At 42.9% G+C, this 20,303-nt stretch overlaps 2 protein-coding genes across 4 annotated transcripts in view; both read right to left on the reverse strand.

Annotated features, from left to right (window-relative positions):
* Positions 1 to 3,316: 3,316 nt before the first annotated feature.
* On the reverse strand, positions 3,317 to 12,484 carry LOC133141745 (creatine kinase S-type, mitochondrial-like). 3 transcript variants are annotated; one of them, XM_061262429.1, is made up of 10 exons: positions 12,349 to 12,484; positions 9,880 to 10,056; positions 8,150 to 8,348; positions 7,686 to 7,781; positions 7,034 to 7,255; positions 5,268 to 5,353; positions 4,763 to 4,886; positions 4,123 to 4,257; positions 3,893 to 4,018; positions 3,317 to 3,487 (listed from the first exon to the last, which is right to left on the reverse strand). In XM_061262429.1, exons 2-10 carry the CDS (start codon positions 10,020 to 10,022, stop codon positions 3,371 to 3,373), a joined length of 1,248 nt encoding a protein of 415 aa, XP_061118413.1. In that variant the 5' UTR covers positions 10,023 to 10,056; positions 12,349 to 12,484; the 3' UTR covers positions 3,317 to 3,370. The 3 variants fall into 3 exon arrangements, with proteins under 3 accessions (XP_061118413.1, XP_061118415.1, XP_061118414.1); XM_061262431.1 differs by lacking the exon at positions 5,268 to 5,353 and adding an exon at positions 6,178 to 6,263; XM_061262430.1 differs by having other exon boundaries at positions 12,255 to 12,367.
* Positions 12,485 to 12,982: 498 nt separating this feature from the next.
* LOC133141744 (ras-specific guanine nucleotide-releasing factor 2-like) overlaps positions 12,983 to 20,303 on the reverse strand; it is a 41,303-nt gene continuing 33,982 nt past the window's right edge. Inside the window, exons 22-29 of the mRNA XM_061262428.1 lie at positions 19,509 to 19,612; positions 19,063 to 19,147; positions 18,716 to 18,913; positions 18,291 to 18,370; positions 17,873 to 17,990; positions 17,491 to 17,559; positions 17,097 to 17,221; positions 12,983 to 15,456 (exon numbers count right to left, since the gene is read on the reverse strand). Coding sequence (XP_061118412.1) covers positions 17,129 to 17,221; positions 17,491 to 17,559; positions 17,873 to 17,990; positions 18,291 to 18,370; positions 18,716 to 18,913; positions 19,063 to 19,147; positions 19,509 to 19,612 — 747 coding nt within the window. The 3' untranslated portion in view covers positions 12,983 to 15,456; positions 17,097 to 17,128. The remainder of the gene's footprint in view (positions 15,457 to 17,096; positions 17,222 to 17,490; positions 17,560 to 17,872; positions 17,991 to 18,290; positions 18,371 to 18,715; positions 18,914 to 19,062; positions 19,148 to 19,508; positions 19,613 to 20,303) is intronic.

Raw genomic sequence — 20,303 nt, forward strand, 5'->3', positions numbered from 1 at the left:
AACTGCGAGCAGGCACAGACCAGGTCAGATTACCAGTGCATTTCTACTGGTGATCATGGAACAGCTAGCATCCTCTCACTTGCTACTATCCCATTCCCTAACCCAGATGGTGGCTGTCAACTAGCAGACGGTATGAAGACAGCCTTTGTGTTATCAGTGATGCTGATGAAGTCTACCTCTTTCTGGCCTGCATTGGACTATGAATTCTGTCCGTTGAATCTGGATCAAAATCACATCAAAATCAACAGTTGTAATGAGTCCATTAAATGAACTTACTTACCCGGGTAGATTCTGTTGTATTCTGTAATTTTAACTTCTAGAACTGTAAAATATATCAAACCAAGAGGTTCCTAAAATATCTAGCAGGAAGTTATTTCTTGAAAAATGTATTTTGTCTGATGGTGGTCTCTCTTCGGGTGAATATCTGTCTATTCTCAGTGTCCATTCTCCTCCCTTGAGAAAGCCTGGGTTTATGTCTCCCTCTGGTGGCTATTCTCAATAAATCAATCTCATCCTTTGTTTTCATTTTGTGACTAATGTCCATATTGCTAGCAGCAGTAATCAGAATGATTTCATATTAAAGCATTTGTCTTGCATTAGTCAAAAGGAGGCATTTCAGGCATTAAGAATGAGGAGTATTTGATAAATCCTCATATGTGTGTATTGTCAGCTTCACAGACACTTGCATTGTTTATTTTCTCACCTCAGTGATGCACATTTATTTAGAGAACCGTAAGATCCAGCTATGACCAGCTTGAAATATCAGCTACCAGCTGTTTCAAAACATTGCTTAAAATGGTCAAACCATGTTGAGTATGGAGCTTGTCTAATTGGTCAACCAGCTACCAGCTGTTTCAAAACCTAGCTTTAGCTGTTATTTTAAGCAGGGAAGTCTTTTTTATTTCTTATTTTGCGCTGCCTTTGGTCGAGTAGATGTTATTCAACATAAAACTATACTTACTGCTAATTGGCTACTCTTCAGATGCTAGGCATCAAGCAATTCATATTGAAAAAAAGACCGAAAAAGCAGTAGCATACATTGAGGCTCATGGCATGTCATTGGCTTGATATCCACACTGCCATTTGTCTGCCGGATTGCTGTTCCTGGTGATTAACTGTCATGTAGGGGTTCGTTTCAACCCGAATTTGGCACGCCTAATTCTACTAATTAACAGCTCAATTAGATCTCTAGCTGTTGAATGACGTGTGCTTAAAGTTAGAGCAAAAACCTACTGGAAGGTAGACCACCAAGAAGAGGGCCATGTTGTGTTTAAACAGAAACGGTGTGGCACGTAGTACGGTTTGCTCCTCTGGCATCTGAGAAATCCTTATCTAGGCTTTATAACATATGTCTACGTCATTATTGTGTGGAATCTTATTTGAGTCAGTGTAACAAAGAGCCCCAAAACAAATAATTGCTTTTGATAAATGAGCACACAAGTCTTTGCATATAAACTATCCAAAAACACCATTGAAAAACCTTCATCCACCCCCAAAAGCCTGGAATCTTAAGTGAATGAGCAACGGACTTTATTTTGTTTGCTTGAGACACTGCTCCTTCTGCCAATTCTAACTTTCTCTAATGCTAATGCTTGTAGAGGTCACTGTCTATCTCCTCCTCAAAAACATCTCCCAAGTGAATTGGAAGTGGGCTCGCATCTGCTAAATTCTTAATGTGCATGTTAGTGCTTTCAGATAGTCATTCATGCCGAGGATGAATGGCATATACGTAAGCATGAATACCAGACTTTTTTCCTTCTCATTCTTCTGTTATTTTGGCTTTTTGGGTGATTAGCTTGTCTGTGTGTCTGTACACATTCTGTAATCTTCACTACTCATTTAAGTCCCCCCGGCTGTGTGAGGGGGAGAGTAAATATTCCCTTCTGAAAATTCCTACCTGGATTCTATCTCCCTGTCCATGGCTTCCCAGGTACAACATTCCTCTTCCCAGGCACAGCGGTAGGAAGTCCAGCATTCCCGTTCATGCCTTGCCCCACCCAGCAAATACTTCCTGTTCAGTATTCCCTCCCACATGGCCCTACCCAGCCATAAGCCCAGCTTCCCTGCCCCCACCCAACCCAAGTATAGTACACTTAGTGCATTATTAGGTACACGTCACAAAGAGGATTTCTGGAAAGAAATCCAGGCATGCTAAGCTTTCTATCAGTGGAATCCCCATGTATTGCTTTTGACTGCAGGGCCCAGATCAAGTGCTCTCCCCAGCAATGTGAACATCTCCTGATCATGGCCCAGGAGGACATTTTAATGTGGCTGCATTGGTGGACTACATTAGGAGAGATTCCTTTCACATTTATTCCGATGTGTCGATTGTCTATGGGTTACTACTCAAAGTACTGCCACATGTCTAGAGCTGAGCTACGGTAGTACCTTGCCAAACAAAATCACTCAATTCCCTACAGCATACTCAAATATTGCTGGGAAAATAAAAACTGAAATCTGACACGTTGGGCACATACTGTTCTGAAAATGGTACAAATACAGTTATATCATTATAATTCAGCTAAACTCACAGGATGCCAGCCACTCTCAGGGAGCCTGTTTCACTGGCATTGTCAAATCTTCATAAATATAGAGAACTTCATTTCTAAATGCATACTGAAAATAGTATTTTCAGATATACAAAATTCAGTGGGGACTCAGCTGTCAAAGAATGTAAAAAGCCTCCAAGCCTTTCTCATGAGGGATATTGGTAGGGAAGTTATGTCTAAATTGGTTATAAATGTCATTGCCTATATCACAACCATTTTGCAGACAGCTAAAAAATCCCATGTGTCTTTCTGTTAACTGGGTAAATCTTTTTTTGTTTGATTAACCAATGGCCATAGTTGTTTATTACAGTTTGTTAGTGCTAATAACATCAAGGTCAGAAATATGTGCATACTTTATTGAGTAGAAGGTGCCAGAAGTCCAATGGTTTATTTTGCCAACAGAAGAAAAAAGTGGTGGTAATCCAAGTTGACAAAATTCGGACAGCAACATCCTTCGCACCATTTAATTACAGCTAACACCTTTTCCACACAGAAACTCGGGCTAGCTGTGATTAAATGGTGCAAAAGGAGTTGCTGTCTGAGTGTTTATTTTTCACCTGCATACTTTGTCAAGTTTTGCACACTTTTTATTTAATTTATTTTGTCATTTTGTGAGCGCAAACATTTTTGCAGAGGACAGTGGACTTTGAAACTTAGCAGTGCCCCACCTGGGGACTGAGCCTACAATCTTGGAATCACCAGCCCAGTTCCCTTATTGGTTATACCACACTGCAGTTCACAAAGCGGGCAGGACTCCAAATGTTCAGTACTGTTTATTGAGTTTTGCACATGTAAGACCCTCAGTTGTGCCCTGAACGGGCTCACTTCTTAAACTGGGGGATGGGGTCAGGGATCTTGATATCCTGGCCTTTCTCCAGCTTCTTCTCACACTCAATCAGATGGTTGACTCCATCGATCAACAGCTGGACCAGCTCCACCTTAACAAAAGGAACACATGGCATGTGTGGAATTGTGGGAATGGTCACACTGTCTCCTCTATTTCTGCCAGGTGCCCCTTGGCTGTTGAATGCATATGACCATTAACCTGACCATCAATCAATATTAAGTAATGGGTGGTACAATATAAGTGGCAGTGCAATTGACTGTCTAGCAATGGCTTCCTTGTCCAATCTTATATTTATTTTTAAACTAAAGGCCCACGCCGTGCTGTGCATTGCAGGCTAAGGATGAGTCCACACAATGATTGCTTATCAGACTGTTATTCTCTCTATTGCTCTGTTTGAGACCCGTCTGAGATTTTTGGAAGGGCATATTTTCATTCCCCGTATTTGGAAGGTCTCCCTGACCCATGTGAGGAAACTTGTTCTGGGGTGTGACAGTACCTCGGATTTGCCCAGACGGTCGTTGTTTGAGATGTCGAAGGTGTCGCCTGTGGCTGCCGTGTCCACACCCCCGGTGCCTCTCTTCTGCAGGCGCAGGTTATCCAGGATCTTGGAGAAACGCGGGTCCTGTGAGCAAAAAGGTTCAGGATTCATAACCCTAAAATGCCCCACTCCATGGGGATGTCCGCGGGCTTAGTGCATGCTGCTCTGGGACAGGTGTTGGGGCCTACCTTGCTGAGTTTGGGCAGGCGCACATGAACCCCTGCCCGTAGGCCGGTGCCCAGGTTAGAGGGGCAGGTCAGGATGTAGCCCAGATTCTCATTCCACATGAACTCCCAGCCCCGCTCCTGTATCAGTCTCTCCACCTGCAGAGTGAGAGACAAACTGTGTTACTCTCCACACACTCATCAACTCTGACATCCAGGAAAAACCCACCCAGACAAATAAGACTTGAAGCAAATAAACAGTACAGTACATGACCAACAAATGGGGAAAAGATCTAACAAATTTTCAGGAAGCAGCAGCAAAGGCATTAAGAAGAAATTCATCCTCCATGGCCTCATGCCTTTTATTTGTGTCTAGTGAAATCAAATTGTCAAGTCTGAATTTGTTTTGAAGAGTTTTGTGACCATGGCAACGGTGGATACAGAATGCCTTGCAGTGGATATGCATTCAAATCTCAAAAAGTCTACAACATATTAGTCCAGGTCCCTGTCCTGCATACAAAATCTCTACTTACAATGCCTTCAGTTTGTGTTAATTAAATTCATATTCATCAGTGCTCACGTTACTGTTAGAACTTTGTTAGCATAAATGCTAAAACTAACCCCAGGGGTGTTAGATGTGGTGGACAGGGTGAGAATACGGTACCTCTTTGAGGCCCCGGCAGAACCTGTCAAACACCCTTTTCATATTGCCCCCTTTCTCCATGGAGATGACCCGAGTGTGATCCTCCTCATTGATCCATATCAAGAAAGTCTTCTCATTGTTGTGCCTGTAGATTGGGAATTACCGAAAGTTACCGAAGTAGAGACTCAAATTTCTGAAGGCACTCTGGCCCAGGTAATGGTTGTCAAATACATGCCGATGGTCTTTAGTTTGTATTATTGGTATTGAACCTATGGTACATTAGTTAAAATTGGTTAATCATTGTAGGCGCTGTGCACAGTATAACAATAGAGCTGTTCCAGTGTGTGTGGCTCAGGAGATATGAAAAATATAACCATTCAATGACAGCTTAAAAGCTCAGTGGTTACCAACAATAGCAAACACAGGCGTTTCTCTGGACCAGTGCTACAAAGGGTGACAGCAATCTATCATGCATTAATAAAATACATATATTTTTTCCTGATGAAACAAGCCTCATGCAGCATACCAGATTCCCCTGGCATCCGGCCAATCACGGCCCATCCCTGCGCATGTCAACAAGGGGGACACGGGCTTGTCAAACAGGAAATGGTCCTACAGTGGGTGGGGCCAACAGAGGATTTCAGAGAGGTGGTTGAAATGGAAGAGGGTCAAGGACAGGTCAGGAGGGTGAGCAGCTTAATGGTTTGCTGGTCTTGTATGGGGGAGCAGGTACAACCTGCTGCCATTTCCTGATCAACCTCAAGCTTCAACTAGCTAGCAGGAAACTGTGCACAAAATCCAAAGGTAAATAAATATGACATTATTTTCATGTTCCTATGTATTTCTATGGGGCAGGGCTCATAGTAAAAATAGCTCCAGGATATCTCATACAGAGTTAGTGCCAGTCCCTTATCTGATATCACATCGCTTGTGTTTACTTCCAGTGTTGGCAAATCATCATGTGTTACGTTTCACTGGTCCCCGCAATAAGGATAATGAGGTTCGATTTATTTTGTCTCTGAGAGGGAGCTTGAGCAGAATGGGCCACCTCCCATCTAACCTACAGTGTTAATCAGTAACTATGAACTAACACTGATTAGTTATGTTAGTTTTATTCATATAATATGATATAATATAATATAATATAAAATAATTTACTGATAACTGATCTGTATAGATATTAATCTATCCAGTATCACTGGAAGGGAAAGTGACAAAGCAGCTGGCCAAAATAGGGGGGTGGCGGACAGACACATCCCTCACTGACAACAAGACGGAGTGAAATCAGAGTTAGAGTTTTCATCTTGTCTGAACGTGGTGTAACAGCTGCAGGAGCAGGAAAGGGGACAGGAGAGATGGGAGGGACGGGTGCGACAGGGTGGGGTTGGGCTCTGTAGACCAGGGCTTCTACCAGGGCAACTAGGCACTTGGCTTACCAAATGCCCCGGGCATCAGGCCAGTCTCTGGCCATCCCTGCTGCAGTGAGCAGAGGAGAGACGGGCTTATCAAAGAGGAAGTGCTCCTGAGGATGGGCCAGTGTAAGAGGAACACAGAGTCAGACCGAGGCGAACCACTCCAACAGACAAACCACAGCACATGTGACAATGATCCTCCCCTATTATAATCATCATCTCATTCTGATAACTCCAGAACAATAGAAAGAACTGGCAGCTTTGCACTAAGAACGTTCTATTCTGTGAAATTTATGGCTCAAGAAACTAGGTGCTAATGAATTGCCTAATGAATTGCTGAGAAAATTGGTCCACCCTGGAGAGCAGGGTGAGTGAAATAGCCCCCTGTGCTATGTAACCTGAGTGCGGGGTGGGCGTCTGTGCTATGCAGCCTGAGTACGGGATGGCCTTCTGTGCTATGTAACCTGAGTGCGGGGTGGGCTTCTGTGCTATGCAGCCTGAGTACGGGGTGGGCTTCTGTGCTATGCAGCCTGAGTACGGGGTGGGCTTCTGTGTTATGCAGCCTGAGTACGGGGTGGGCTTCTGTGCTATGCAGCCTGAGTACGGGGTGGGCTTCTGTGCTATGTAACCTGAGTGCGGGGTGGGCTTCTGTGCTATGCAGCCTGAGTACGGGGTGGGCTTCTGTGCTATGCAGCCTGAGTACGGGGTGGGCTTCTGTGCTATGTAGCCTGAGTATGGGGTGGGCTTCTGTGTTATGCAGCCTGAGTACGGGGTGGGCTTCTGTGTTGTGCAGCCTGAGTACGGGGTGGGCTTCTGTGCTATGCAGCCTGAGTACGAGGTGGGCTCTGGAGTGTGGAATAGGTGGTGTTGGGGGGCTCACGTCGATGAGCAGCTGCTGCTCCTCCTCGGTCATCTCCCCCAGGCTGTAGTAGCGGCCGGCGAGGTCGTCCTTGAGGCCGGACAGGGCCTGCACGGCCACGCGCTCCACCTCGCGGCGCTCCGCGCGGCTGCAGGCCGGCGGCAGGCTCAGGCCTCGGATGCTGCGGCCCGTGCGCACGCGGGACGACAGCACGTAGTTCTCATCGAACATCCCTGAGGTTACCTGCAAGGGGGCGCGAATGGGGCCAGGGGGGTATTCCACAAGGCAGGATTACTGAGTTAGCTGGATAACTGCACTGAATAAAACCCGGAACCCTACCAAATCTGGAACTCGCACTCTGGAACAACTAAAAAGAGCTATTTACTCAGCACTGTTATCGAGTTAACATGCTTCCTGAAATCCTCCCTGGTCCATTTAACAACCCAAATCATTTGCCCTCAACATTTAGCCACTTTACATTTAGCTAATTACATGAATGTATGCAGTCACTTATACAGCGTACTTTCTTTTTAACACATACTATCACATAACACATACTATCAGTCTGTACAGCTGGATTTATTACTGAGGAGTGCCTTTGCTCAGGGGTGAAATGGTAGCCCCACGTGGAGAAGGGAAAGCAACAGGGGGAATAGTGGAGGGGAGACCACACCTTAGAGCTGTCCAGGTCAGTGGGGTGCTTCATGACCCGGGGGTCATAGCCGTTGTGTCTGTCTGCGATGACTGGGTTGAAGATGTCAGCAAACACCTGCAGGTTGCAGTGACAGGGTGTTCATTAACAGAACAAACTCTACATTTGAGTGATTTACTAAGTGCAAGCGTAATTTGTTTCTGTACATTACTAAGCATAATTTTACTAACATTACTAACCATAATATTATAAACATCTCATTGCACTTGATACTCTTACTGGATTGTTCGATTTTCTCCCAACAAATATTTGCTCTCATCTCTTACTTTCTCTATAGCATGCTCAATTTGCCATGGCAATCTGTGCAATTAAACTATCTTTGTGTTCTGTTACAGCGGATTTCACCAATCAGGAGATGTTTTTTATTTCATTGTGGTCATTTTTGGGGATTTGACAAAAAGCACAATTCCCCAAAGCATTGCTACCTCATAGCTCTCCTCATCTCCAGCGACCATGCCCACGGTCTTGATGAAGGGGTGCCCAGGGTTGTCCACCCCAGTCTGAATGCACTGGTCCAGGCTCCAGTTGTTGGGAGTGAGCTTGTCACGCAGTTTGGCATAAATTGCTGGGGTCAAAGCAGACGCCATGCAGTTGTTGTGCTTGCGCAGATCAGGGAAGTCAGAGCTGCCAGGGAATGGAGATAACACAAGTGTTATCAGAAAATAAGATTTCAGTCTCACGTTTTTTATTTAGATTTGGGAATATATTATGGGACCTCATGAAGGTCGTCCAGTTAGAACTCTAGTCCAGTCTAGTGTCCAGTATGGCCATGCAAGAGGTGAATGGAGTCTTGGTGAGGTATAACCTTGTCCAAGGAGGACCAGGGTTTAGATTGTCTTGAATGATTGCTTGACTCATGATTTTAGGGCTGATTTTAGGACTTTGAGGAGCCATGGATGGAGATACGCAATTGTTTTTGACAAATTAGTATCAATGGTCAATATTTCAGCATCCCTAAAATAAAATAGAAACTCAGTCCTTAACCTCCTTTTTGAATAAAATTTCATATACAGTTACTTATTTTAATCCGTATGAACATTGTCAAGAGCAGCTCATGGTCTTAGACAGCCTTGTTCCACAGTGGGACAGCAGTTTGTCTGTGCTGTTTGTATCAGAGGAATGAAAGTGCACTGGAGATGACTGGTGATCTTATGTTACCAGCTCCACCTCCTCACCTTTGACTCAATTTCTCTGAGGCTCAGCTTATCCACTGGCCTTTCCACACAAATAGTATCCATCTCAAATGAGTCAATATTTCCACTGCGCTGGTACAGGCCATATATAAGCACCGAGGTTTCACAGCCATGTGGCATACTGTACACATGTTGACGCATTTTAAGAAACCTGCTCTCAATTATATCATTTCACGATCAGTAATATGAATAAGAAGCAGAAAACTTCTTAGATAAAGGTCCATGCTCATGTAATTGGTCAGAAACAATGCTACGCAGATCAAATGGATGCAAATACAAGTATTGGAATGTGTAGGACTGTGTATCACTTATACTTCCTTACAGTCGAAGACAGAGAAACCACTTTTCACATGGAATAGAATGGTGTTGCCCAGAAAGGGGTTCAGGGTTAGTTTAGAAGTCAAATATATTTTGATTGTACTTATATTCAGTACAATTCTCAATACAAATATACTGTATATTACAAATAAAACTTTTTCACAGATAAGATTATATTACTGGAATTACTGGTGCACGTATCATCACAAGCTGTCTATTGTCCCAAAAACTCTGATCGACTGGATCTCCATATATGAGGGGTGACTGCATAAGGGTACAGGGGGGTAATGGAGTGAGCCTGACCTGGGGGTGATTGCCTAAGGGGACAGGGGGTGATGGTGTGAGCCTGACCTGGGGGTGACTGCATAAGGTCACAGGGGGTGATGGTGTGAGTCTGACCTGGGGGTGACTGCATAAGGGCACAGGGGGTGATGGTGTGAGTCTGACCTGGGGGGTGATGGTGTGAGCCTGACTTGGGGGGTGACTGCATAAGGGCACAGGGGGTGATGGTGTGAGTCTGACCTGGGGGGTAATGGAGTGAGCCTGACCTGGGGGTGACTGCATAAGGGGACAGGGGGTGATGGTGTGAGTCTGACCTGGGGGTGACTGCATAAGGGCACAGGGGGTGATGGTGTGAGCCTGACCTGGGGGGGTAGATCTTCCTCTTCTCATCAGCAGCTGCGCTGTCGGTCATGGCGTAGCCGGCGGCCAGGGTCCCGGCCCCCAGGCTGGCCAGCAGCACCGCCCTGCTGCGGCCCGACATGATTCGGCTGAAGGAGCTTGCCATCTTCCGCTGATCGCTGCTTCCTCAATCAGGCCAACTGTGGAGAGAGGCAGGCAGAATAGCTTGTAAATAGCTCTCAGCTTACACATTTAAGCTCAGCTCAGGAAATTACATTCAATCATGAACATTTCCCATGTTTTTTTGGGGGGTTTTTTTCTGTTGATTGATCTAAATTGTAATTGATCCATCCACTCCTCTATATGCACTGCCACAGTGGAGAAAGCATTCGTGGTAAAAGTATGACCATACATTTTCTGTCTTCTCAAACTCTCAGATGACTAAAATCTATCAGACTATGCAATTTTCTTTGAAACAAAAATCTTTATGTGCAGGGGCTTATACATACAAAGTTATGCAGTGCTGCGCTGATATGGTAACTAGAAATGAGCAGCAGGTCTTACAGTTTATGTTGAGCTTATAAGAATATATTTTTTTATACTACAGCTCCATGCTTGAACTATTGCGTTGGGAAAGATCACTACCTCTCTGATACAGTAATGCAGTATTAACTATTTCCATTCAGTTTATGAAAAAATATACATATGTATGGCATAGTCCCATGTATTTTTGGCTGGTGCTTCCTTCTAGATGAGCAGAGGTAGAACTTCCCTGGTCATGATACTGCTACACTTGATCCAGTCTTTATTGCATTACATTTTAAAAGTAACAGGCTTATGTAGCAGCCTTCCCAGATGGGAGCATAAGCTCTATGACCTTCCCTCTAGATCACCTCCTTGCCATATTAAAACAGCTACTGAAAAAGACAGTAGTAAAGACAGTGAAATAGCACCAGAGGAGCAGTCCTACAGTCCTAACCAATAGCTTATGACTCATTCAGCCCATGTCTGCTTTCCGTTTAACAATGGCCTAGAGAGCCTTTGCTGAGCCTGGCCTTGAAGAGTCTAACAATCTGCTGAGAATTCTGAGCTGTTCTATCACTCAATGGGTACATGGGTTTCAGATGTACCGTAAATTCACTACTTAATCTTGCACCCAATGAGTCAACTTAATAACAGTAGACTGAGATACAAGAGTGTGGGTGCAATCCGTGTTTCACCAGACCTCCTTCTCATTTCCTTGGCTTTGTCAGATGATCAGAATGACTAGTTCTTGGCCACTGACATGATTTCAATAAGGGTTGGGGTCAATTCTATTTCAGTTCAGGAAATGAATTATAGCTCAATGAATGAAATTTCCCCTACCCCTGTTTTCTGTGGTATAACCAGGACCATCACTTACCCTTCAGCATGACTGAGAGGGCAGTGTGGCATAGGGTAGGGGGAGGGGGAGGGGGAGGGAAGGGGAGTATGCTCTGAAAATTGAGCCCAATGTCAATGTGAGAGCTCCAGGGTGTCACAAATCCTGTTCCAAAAGCAGGAGGAACACACAAGGAGAGATTCACCTAGCAACTGTCGTAAACTGCCAAATCCTCACATTTCAACACTGTCTTCATGAAGCAAAGAAAGGCCACTTTACCATCACTGCCTGTTCCTTGGTCCAGAGCTGAGCTGAATCTGGGAGCTTTCACAGAGTTTTAACAATAGAAGTAGGACCAAATTAAGCATCCGCTCCAAGCCCCCTGGCATCGGACCTGTGACCCATGTGATCTGGCAGGACATTCAAGGCCGGTCACACCACGTACACTGAGGTCAATGCCAAGTCTGAGACCAATGGGAAGTTTATCACACTCTAAATATGCTCTCTGCTGCTAGCTCACGGGTACTGAGCACAGAACAGGTGGTCTGCTAATGCTTACAGCGATTTAAATTGTGCTGGATGGAAAAACCAAAGGCTAAGCAGTCTTGAGCATTTAGACGGTAGTCTAAAGTCAATGTTTCTGTTCTATTTTTACGTCGCAGTGTGTAGTTCAACGCATGCATAGTTGCTCTTGAAACAAAAGAGAAGTAAAACGAGCACATTTCTATTAGTTTAAGAAACCACCGTAACCCAAATTCCATGAGGTAACAGACATGTAGTACATAGATGAAAGGTACGTACAAGAGGCATTCTTGCAATTAACAAAGGATCCCATTCCAAACAAATCCTCTTGGCTTCACCTCTGACTGCTAACCTAATTCTTCCGGTGAGGAAATGAGAAAATGAATCCCACAATTTTTTTGCACATACCTAATGGCTCTGAAAGCACCAGCAAAGGCACGAGTAACCTGAAAGCCTGAAAGTTAGCAACCAGAACATCAAAGTCGGTAAGTAAATAAAACTAGAGCTCAGACTCACGAACGGACAGGAGGTTTGCAGCTGGTCCTGTTTGAGCTTGGCTCCTCAGGTGGCGGGGCAGACCAGGAGAGCAGGGACCGGGGTGCAGTCTTACCTGTAGAGGAGCTGGAGTGGATCCCTGGCCTGCAGACGCTCAGTGGACAGTAAGCCGCAGGATTAGAGGTCACCCCTCTGGCCAATCCTCTTTCCACTGGCAGCGCAGAGCCACGGTGTGAAGCACAGTGCAGCCCATGCACGCCGACCACTCTGCCCTTGAGTTCTCCCTCACCGCCCGCAGGGCATGGTCCTCCCTTCCCACCCCTCACCCCCCCCCCCCCCCCGCCACGCAGACACACACGCCTTGACCATGCCCCCACTACCCCTCATACTCGCCCGAATGTGGGCTTTTAACCAGGCAAGGGAGAGCACCACAGGGGCTTCTTTACCTGTGTTTCATCCAACAACAATTACGGTTTTATTTAATAAAGTTCCATTTGTTTTTATATTTTTTATATTTTATATTTTTTGTTCCATATTTTTATTTTTTAAGAAAATAGTTGATTATTGTGATTAGACACAGAATTCAGTGGAGAACTAGGGATGAGCTTCCTTGCATTACTAGGCCATAAGTATAAATGAGTTTAACAATTCTGAAATACAAGGATTTTCTTCAGGCCAACAAAAATAAATAAAATAAAAATGCAATAAGCAAACACTCAAGTAATAAATAAGCACATGGACACAGAAAATAGACTTGGGCAATATTTTATTTTACAGGCATTGGATTAAAGTGGCTGCGTATAATCTGAAAGAGTCCATGGGTGAGAAAAAAGAAATAGTATTTTACAATAATGTATAAAAGCAGATGCCCAGTCAGCAAGTCTCATTTGGGAACATGCATGCCCTGGCAATATATACATACCTGCATTAACATATCGCTGAATGGTTTTTTAAATAGGAAGGAATTAAAATGTTATGTAATATGCTACATTTTTCTTCTTTTTTACAAATGAAAATACAAAAACAAAAACAATAAGAAAGAATGGAATGGTTTTAAATAACTATTCAAAATATTAATAAACCTACTTTATGCAATACATTTCTTTTGACATGCCATATACAAAATAAGGGTCCTTTTAAAATGATCACATCTAGTCATGTAAAGTAAACTGCTAAACAATATAGAGCTGAAATGGCATCTTTCAGGTCTTTTCAATACCATATCCCATAGCAATGAGAAATAAGTCTGAGTTGGTTACCTTAACAACCATACACAAGTTTCCCCCCATCCAAGGGTCAATATGCATACAGTTTCAAAGGACATTTTCTTCTACTGAATAATGCAAACTTGTATAATGTAGAGTTGCTTAAAACTTTTATAAATAGAAATGTAACATTCTTAAATGAATAAACATGTTGTCTGTTAACAGCAAAATTTCTAATGAAGGTGCCTTTTGTTACATGCTAACATTCAATTAGCTTCTGAACATGCAATTTTTAAAAAACATATTCCACAAAAACAGAAATTCTCAATTGCCATTACACATGGAAGGACAGAGCAGTTTAGACTATCAAAATACCACAGGTGTTGCTTTCAGGATAGGGGTTAAGTGTTATTGTGTGTGAACGAACTAAAAGCAGCTACTCAGCCAGACGAACAATTAGTACATCGATTTTAACTGAAAATAATGCAGTGATGTGTACCTCTACAGTATAAAAACATAAAACAACAGTGCAATTGCAACCTGTAATGGCGGTTTCAGTATGTTTTAGACAGGTTTTTTCAATCATAGGACAATTGAGCTTCAGTCTTTTCATTTTCTCTCTCAAATATATGGAATGTAAATGGAGTGAGAACGTATACAGTGGTTATTGATGGGGTGTACAGCCATTCAAAGGAAATGGGTCAGAATTAGCGCCGTCACTCTTGTTTTTTATAAGAATTGAGTTCAACCGAATCTCATAAATAACAGACATTTTAAAAAATGTGTTCAATTCATCTATTTATCTAAAATTCAATAGAGCGTTGCCTAAATGTAATTATTATGTCCCAGTTTTAATTTCTCATTAGTCATGTCACTAAATGGCTTAAATGTGTTATGCTATAACTAATAAACACAGCAATATCTTGAAGTTTTATTCAACAAAATACAACCAGCGACGTTCATAACAATACCACTGATGCCGCTCACAGCAATCAAATGACTTGGTAGAACTGTTTTCAAAATTAAGAAAACATAATTCACGAGTCCATCATTAGCCTAATTCATAACAATGGCATGACTTAAACTAAACTGACCGATCTCTCTTTTGAAGGGGATAAGGCGTCAGCCCGCTTACACGAGTTCTAGACGACTTTCTCCTTCTCCATGTTCATGCTATCCCTACAGCGTACGAGGATAGCATGGCCAGTCAGTGAACTGTGTTTTCATGGTAGCTAACGGTATACCCATAAGACAAAACAATACGACTGTTTATTGTTTGCTTTATTTAATACCGAGCACTAATGAGCGCAACACAGATTGCGTAGAGCGCCACTTAGCTCCTTATTTCGCCTTGTAAACAGGTTTTACGCGAATTTTATTTTCATTTTCCTGAGGTTCGAACAAGTTCAATCACCAAACAAAAAAGTGACAACCCTAATCAGAATATGGACTGTAAACACGTTTCAGCTGCAAACAGATTTGAAACACATTTGACTATACCCTCGCCATCTTTTCAAGACACTTGCAGTCACAGCTAAACCCTGAATAGATGCAGGTTCATAGACCACTATGACACTGGGCATTCTACACTTGTTCACTCATGAACCAGAAAATGCACATAGCAGCAGTAGGCCATATCTGTATTCAGGGGGATCCAAATGGGACAGTGTGCATTGTTACGCAATAATAATTCAAAACACAATTACAAGGACAATACCTTTGACTTGTTTTTAGGGATTGAAAAGTGTAAACCCAAAAACATTATAGACGATCCTCTCATGAAATTGATTGAGAGTAGTATTGTGTGAGAGAGTATTCTACTTGCACATCAAACAAGCGGAACCATGACCAAGCCTTATTTTTATACCAGCAGAGGGCAATATTTAATCAATTTAAGATCGACTCCTTTGTCCACTCCACTTACACGCTGAATAACCGAGACCCGGGACGAACAAACAACACATGCATTGTAGAATTACCCATGTATTTCATCCTCCAATTCCAAAAACGTGCTTCATCTGGGAACAGAAACAAAGTCATCCCAACCACAAAATATGATAGCAAAACAACAAACAACCATCAATTGTCATGCTACATGTAACAGTGACCAAGGCATGTTTGCAATAGCCATCCACATCAGTCAAACATGCCAGTCATTCATATTGCACGGAGATGTCTGAGAATTTTAAGAGAGAATTTAATTTTAAAGCATTTCTGCTGAAGTCAGACATACTCAAAGTGAGAGAAGGACACCTCTGTTGACCTTGTTTATTACAAGGCAGCTCAGCTTGATTCATATTCCTGCTTTGTAGCCACAGCCCTGGTATCTTGTAAAGGTTACATCTGCCTGTTTAGTGTTTGCCCTGACCATCGGAAAGCCAGTGCAAGCCCCTTCATGACATCTTAGCATTTTGGAAAGGGCACAATGTCCTTAGCACCCTGCTTCGCTTACACACAGTGTGTACGTGCAAAAACATCTGCCCATAAATGGTATGTGCTCTAAAAAATTAAAGAAAAGTTGGTGTCATAATAAATATTGGTCCCACTGTTCCTAATATTGTTTAATATTGCCAAATATCACACATGCTACTTCAGTTTCCGAAATGATTTTGTTCCATATTTTCGTAAGACTTACAAATGAGACACATATTACATGGTTTTTACATAAACAAACAAATTGATAATTACACCATTGTAAAGCATCTATGGAACATACAAAACACTATTAAAAGGCACCTTCCAAGTGCTAATAAAGTGGATTTTTCACATTCAACCTGAGCTTTTAACCATCAAAATGGCAATGCTTATGAATTGATGGCAATTGCTTCTGTTCTTGGCATTGATGGGACACTTGAAAGTTTCAGTAACACTTCAATTATGCGCTGTGAATCCTGCATAACTGCCATCATCATATCACCTTTCAGTACTGGCCATGACAGCATATTACTGTATATGATGAGTATCATATCCCTGTATAGCGTATACAGTGCATTTAACAAACAGATTTAAAATTAACTGTCAAAAGTGATCACGGCATACACTGTCAGCATAGTGCCATCTATCACAAGCTGTAGTATGTTTTCATGACTGCTTATGGCAGGCGTTATAACACGCTTATGGCAATGTAATGTCTGCATTATGGTGTCAAGTTTGATGTAAACCCAGGGGAATATCCTGTGCAGCCGGACAGTGAGGCTGCAGAGGGGAGGTGTAGTCTGACCGGACACCCACAGAATCAGGCACAGGCTGGTCACTGGTCACGGTACAGATGGCCTCACTGAACTGAAACCTGGTCTGAAACCATGGCTCAAGCCCTCTTTGCCCTGGCCAGTATTGAGGCAAATACAAATACAAATGATATGTTGCATGCAGATGCTGCCCATATGCATCCCCTCATATGTAGCCATAAAATAGCAAAAGTATTCCTGTAAAATGCTACATCTCCTTGACCACCCACCGCTCCCTGCCCCTCTCTTACCCTCCCTTCACAACAAATCAGGTCTTACAGTTTAAAACAGGCCTCCTCTAGTTCTCCAGCACCTTCAATACTACATATGTAAACATCTCATACTCATGATTTCCTTTTGAATGTAAATGTCCTGATCATATCATTGTTGAACACCAAAATACTGTTTAAGGTTCTTCCAGTCAAACTCACAGCATAGGTGGGATTTTTTGTAATTGCGTCACTCAAGCTGGGAGCCTGGGCTCGATCTTTAGGGAAAGTTCATACAGCGTGTCTTCATCCATGATAAGGGTTTTGTCCAGCAGGTACTGCGTCACCTGGTAAACGGAGGGAGGGAACGTGAGAAGAGGACCAGAAGCTACGTGATGTGAGATCACCTTTAAAATGAATGCTTCCTGGAAGCTCAGAAGACTAGTGTAAACTTCTACCCTCGCCAGCCGTGTTAAGTGTGCAAGCTTAATGACAGGAACACCGTAGAAGGCTGCAAAAAGGCGACCAATTCAACCAAAATGCAAAGCTTACCAACTGAGCACCTTTTGTTGGAATTAACTCATGAAATGACCGATGTGATTGGGTCCTGCCTTACCTTTGGCTGGTGCTCTATTCTGTAGGGTGTCTGCTGGAACTGCCGGATCTCTCTGATTATGTGAGATATCTGCGGGGGAACAGGAGGGGAGCACTAATGGGTTAAAGCGTCTAAACGAGCAATCTCAAAACTAAGCCTATAACATATTTATTCAGCAACTTCTTTTTCAGTGATCCACTCTTAGCTTTAACACAGTTCATGATAACTGCTTGTATACTGTAACCAGTACAGTGCATAAATCTTGAGTATTTTAAAATATGTTTGGTACAGTACAATGACAGTGACATGTACAATGAATAATTCAAATACTTTAAGACACTTTTAATATGGTAAGCAAAGAGCAGTCATTGGTACCAAACAAACAGAAGCACTCTGCCTTTACCATTCTCATTTTGGAGAAGTTGACCAGGCCCTCCTCAGTAAAGTTGGGGGTTCCCTCCTCGATAAAGGCCAGGTCAGTCAGGTACATTCCCAGGTATGGGACACAGGGTGGGTTACAGCTGGGGCAACACAATTGACAGCACAATTAGGAACAACACCACATGTATTACATTACCACAATCAGTACGTCATTGCACTGGCTTTTATTTCCCCCATTTCATTTATTATTTTGTGTGTTTTTTGTAATGGTTTTTCCCAGTGCATTCTGAACCTTTTTATGGTCACACTGTATTAAGTCAAATGCTATATGTTGATTGATATGTTTGTTGTATGTTGATTGATTGTATGTTCAGACTTGCAAGAGGCAAAAAAGGTGATTAAAACATCCTCATGATTCACTCTGAATATGGGATATTCACTTTTTCAGGGTTTCCCTCAGGTTTTTAAATCTTCCCTCGGATGATACCGTCTTCTGCAACTTGTCCATTAACGCTTTTGTCTGTCAGGAGAATGAGGGGAGTCAGTATTCCACTTTGGATGCATGCAGATTTAAAATATATGCCTTAACACTTGGGTACTGGCATAATAGACTTGTCAATCAGATTGTAGAAACATCTTTCAATGTACAAGCAATTTAGAGAAAAATCATGCACAACCATTAAAGGTGGTGTGTAAGGTAATTGGTATCATAATCCAAAATAAATAATACGCACACAAGAAAACATACAAGTCACTTGTTAACAAAAAAGCAGCAGGAGTTGCCTCCGTCAGTTGCGAACAAGCAATGACATTGGTGATCGGGGTGGTGTAATGCACTGTGGGTTATATGCCCGGTGGTTCTTACCGGCTTGCAGACCTTGGCCCAGGTCTTCTTCAGTCTGTAGATGGCACTACGGTTGAGGGCGGAGGTGATCTCCAGCACGCCGTTGTAATTGTGCAGACATCGGCAGATGTCAGCGACCGCCACCCATTTCTCAATGGAGCTGGTCCTGGAGCCCACGTCTGTGTGGGTCATGATCTGGGATGCCACCAGGTTACTCATCTGGGTGGAACATTTCACGTTTCACATTTCACCAAAGTACAAAACCAGTTAGCACAGATCAGAGGTCAGATAACCAGCAGTAACGGTAGGGTACCTTAATTTATAAAAAAATGTGTTTAGACCATACTGCTCAGATGAGTGCCACTTACATCATTGAAGTGCTGGCTGGTCTTCATGATGTATGGGGTGCGTTCAGTCTTGTCCACCTTCATCCAGCCCTGGCCCAGAAACTCCCTAGTGCAGCAGAAACAGAGTGCTCGTTGGTGAGGTGGTGGTACTCATAGATAGTGCCGTAGTAGTGGACTTGTGTGCAGTGAACCCATACTTTTATTCCCGAGCATAGTAAAATATTTACTATCCTTGTTTATTTGTTGGAAGTTAGTATTTAATCTGGGTACTTCCAGCATACTATATCTTGATTACTAACCCATATTCAGAAATGTATACTAAATAGTAAGTAGTATCACAGTGACAGCCACAGGTAATGACATCAATATGACACTCACACGTAAGGGATGACATCAGAGATACACTTGTAAGTAATGACATCACAATGACACTCACATGTAAGGAATGACATCACACTGACACTCACTCGTACGGGATGCTCCTGAAGACGATGTGGTCCAGCAGGGTGATCTGCTCTGCGAGTTCCATTGCTGACAGCGACTCAAAGCATTCAGCTTTGGGATACTCAGCCTGGGAATGGACACACATGCTTATGCACTTTTTTGGTGATTAATTCATGATCCCTGGAAGAATTAAGTGTCCAGACTCCCAGACACTTACGTGGCATAACTCAAGTGGGGACTCCCAGGTCAATGAAAGCATTGCACACATGGCATCCCAACTATTCCTCCTTTCAGTATTTCAACCTCGTTTACCCATTCGTATAGTTAATGGTCACACCCCTTTGCTTGTTTGCATGTTATAACATATCATGTTCAACACAGATATGGCATATGGCATCATTCTCCTAAGGTATAGGGTACGTAGGTAGATACTGTAGGAGACTGGAAAGATCTATAGCAATAAACCACTGTAATTGGCTCTCTTCTAGGTCTAACATCTCTAAAAGAGGTTCTTACCAAGATGAAGTGGAGCAAGGGACAGCTTTTCTGTTCCATAGCCATATGACAAACAGAATGCAGGATATCTTTGTTAATGGCAGAAAAACTGCTTTATCCTAATCTGTATCTTATTCTTTTTTGTTTGTCTGTTTTTTTGTACTGCTGTTGGGGGGTGGGGGGTGGATCTTGGTGAATCCCGTATGTTTTAATCATTAATGTCAGAATACGTTTTCCTCCAACGTGGAAAAACTCAGACTGTTCAATGATTCACCGAAAGCATACAATCACCTTTTTCTCCATCAACACTAATCTCTCTGATC

Source organism: Conger conger, chromosome 12 (genome assembly GCF_963514075.1).
Source record: "Conger conger chromosome 12, fConCon1.1, whole genome shotgun sequence".
Classification (NCBI taxonomy): Eukaryota; Metazoa; Chordata; class Actinopteri; order Anguilliformes; family Congridae; genus Conger; species Conger conger.

What these genes read in the sequence shown, in the direction of transcription:
- LOC133141745 (XM_061262429.1), bottom strand. Translation starts at nt 10,022, where the DNA reads ATGGCAAGCTCCTTCAGCCGAATCATGTCGGGCCGCAGCAGGGCGGTG. An exon ending in CTGACCTGGACAGCTCTAAG is followed by an intron (nt 7,256 to 7,685) that starts GTGTGGTCTCCC and finishes GCCCCCTTGCAG; the next exon opens with GTAACCTCAGGGATGTTCGA. An exon ending in TCTGCCGGGGCCTCAAAGAG is followed by an intron (nt 4,258 to 4,762) that starts GTACCGTATTCT and finishes CTCACTCTGCAG; the next exon opens with GTGGAGAGACTGATACAGGA.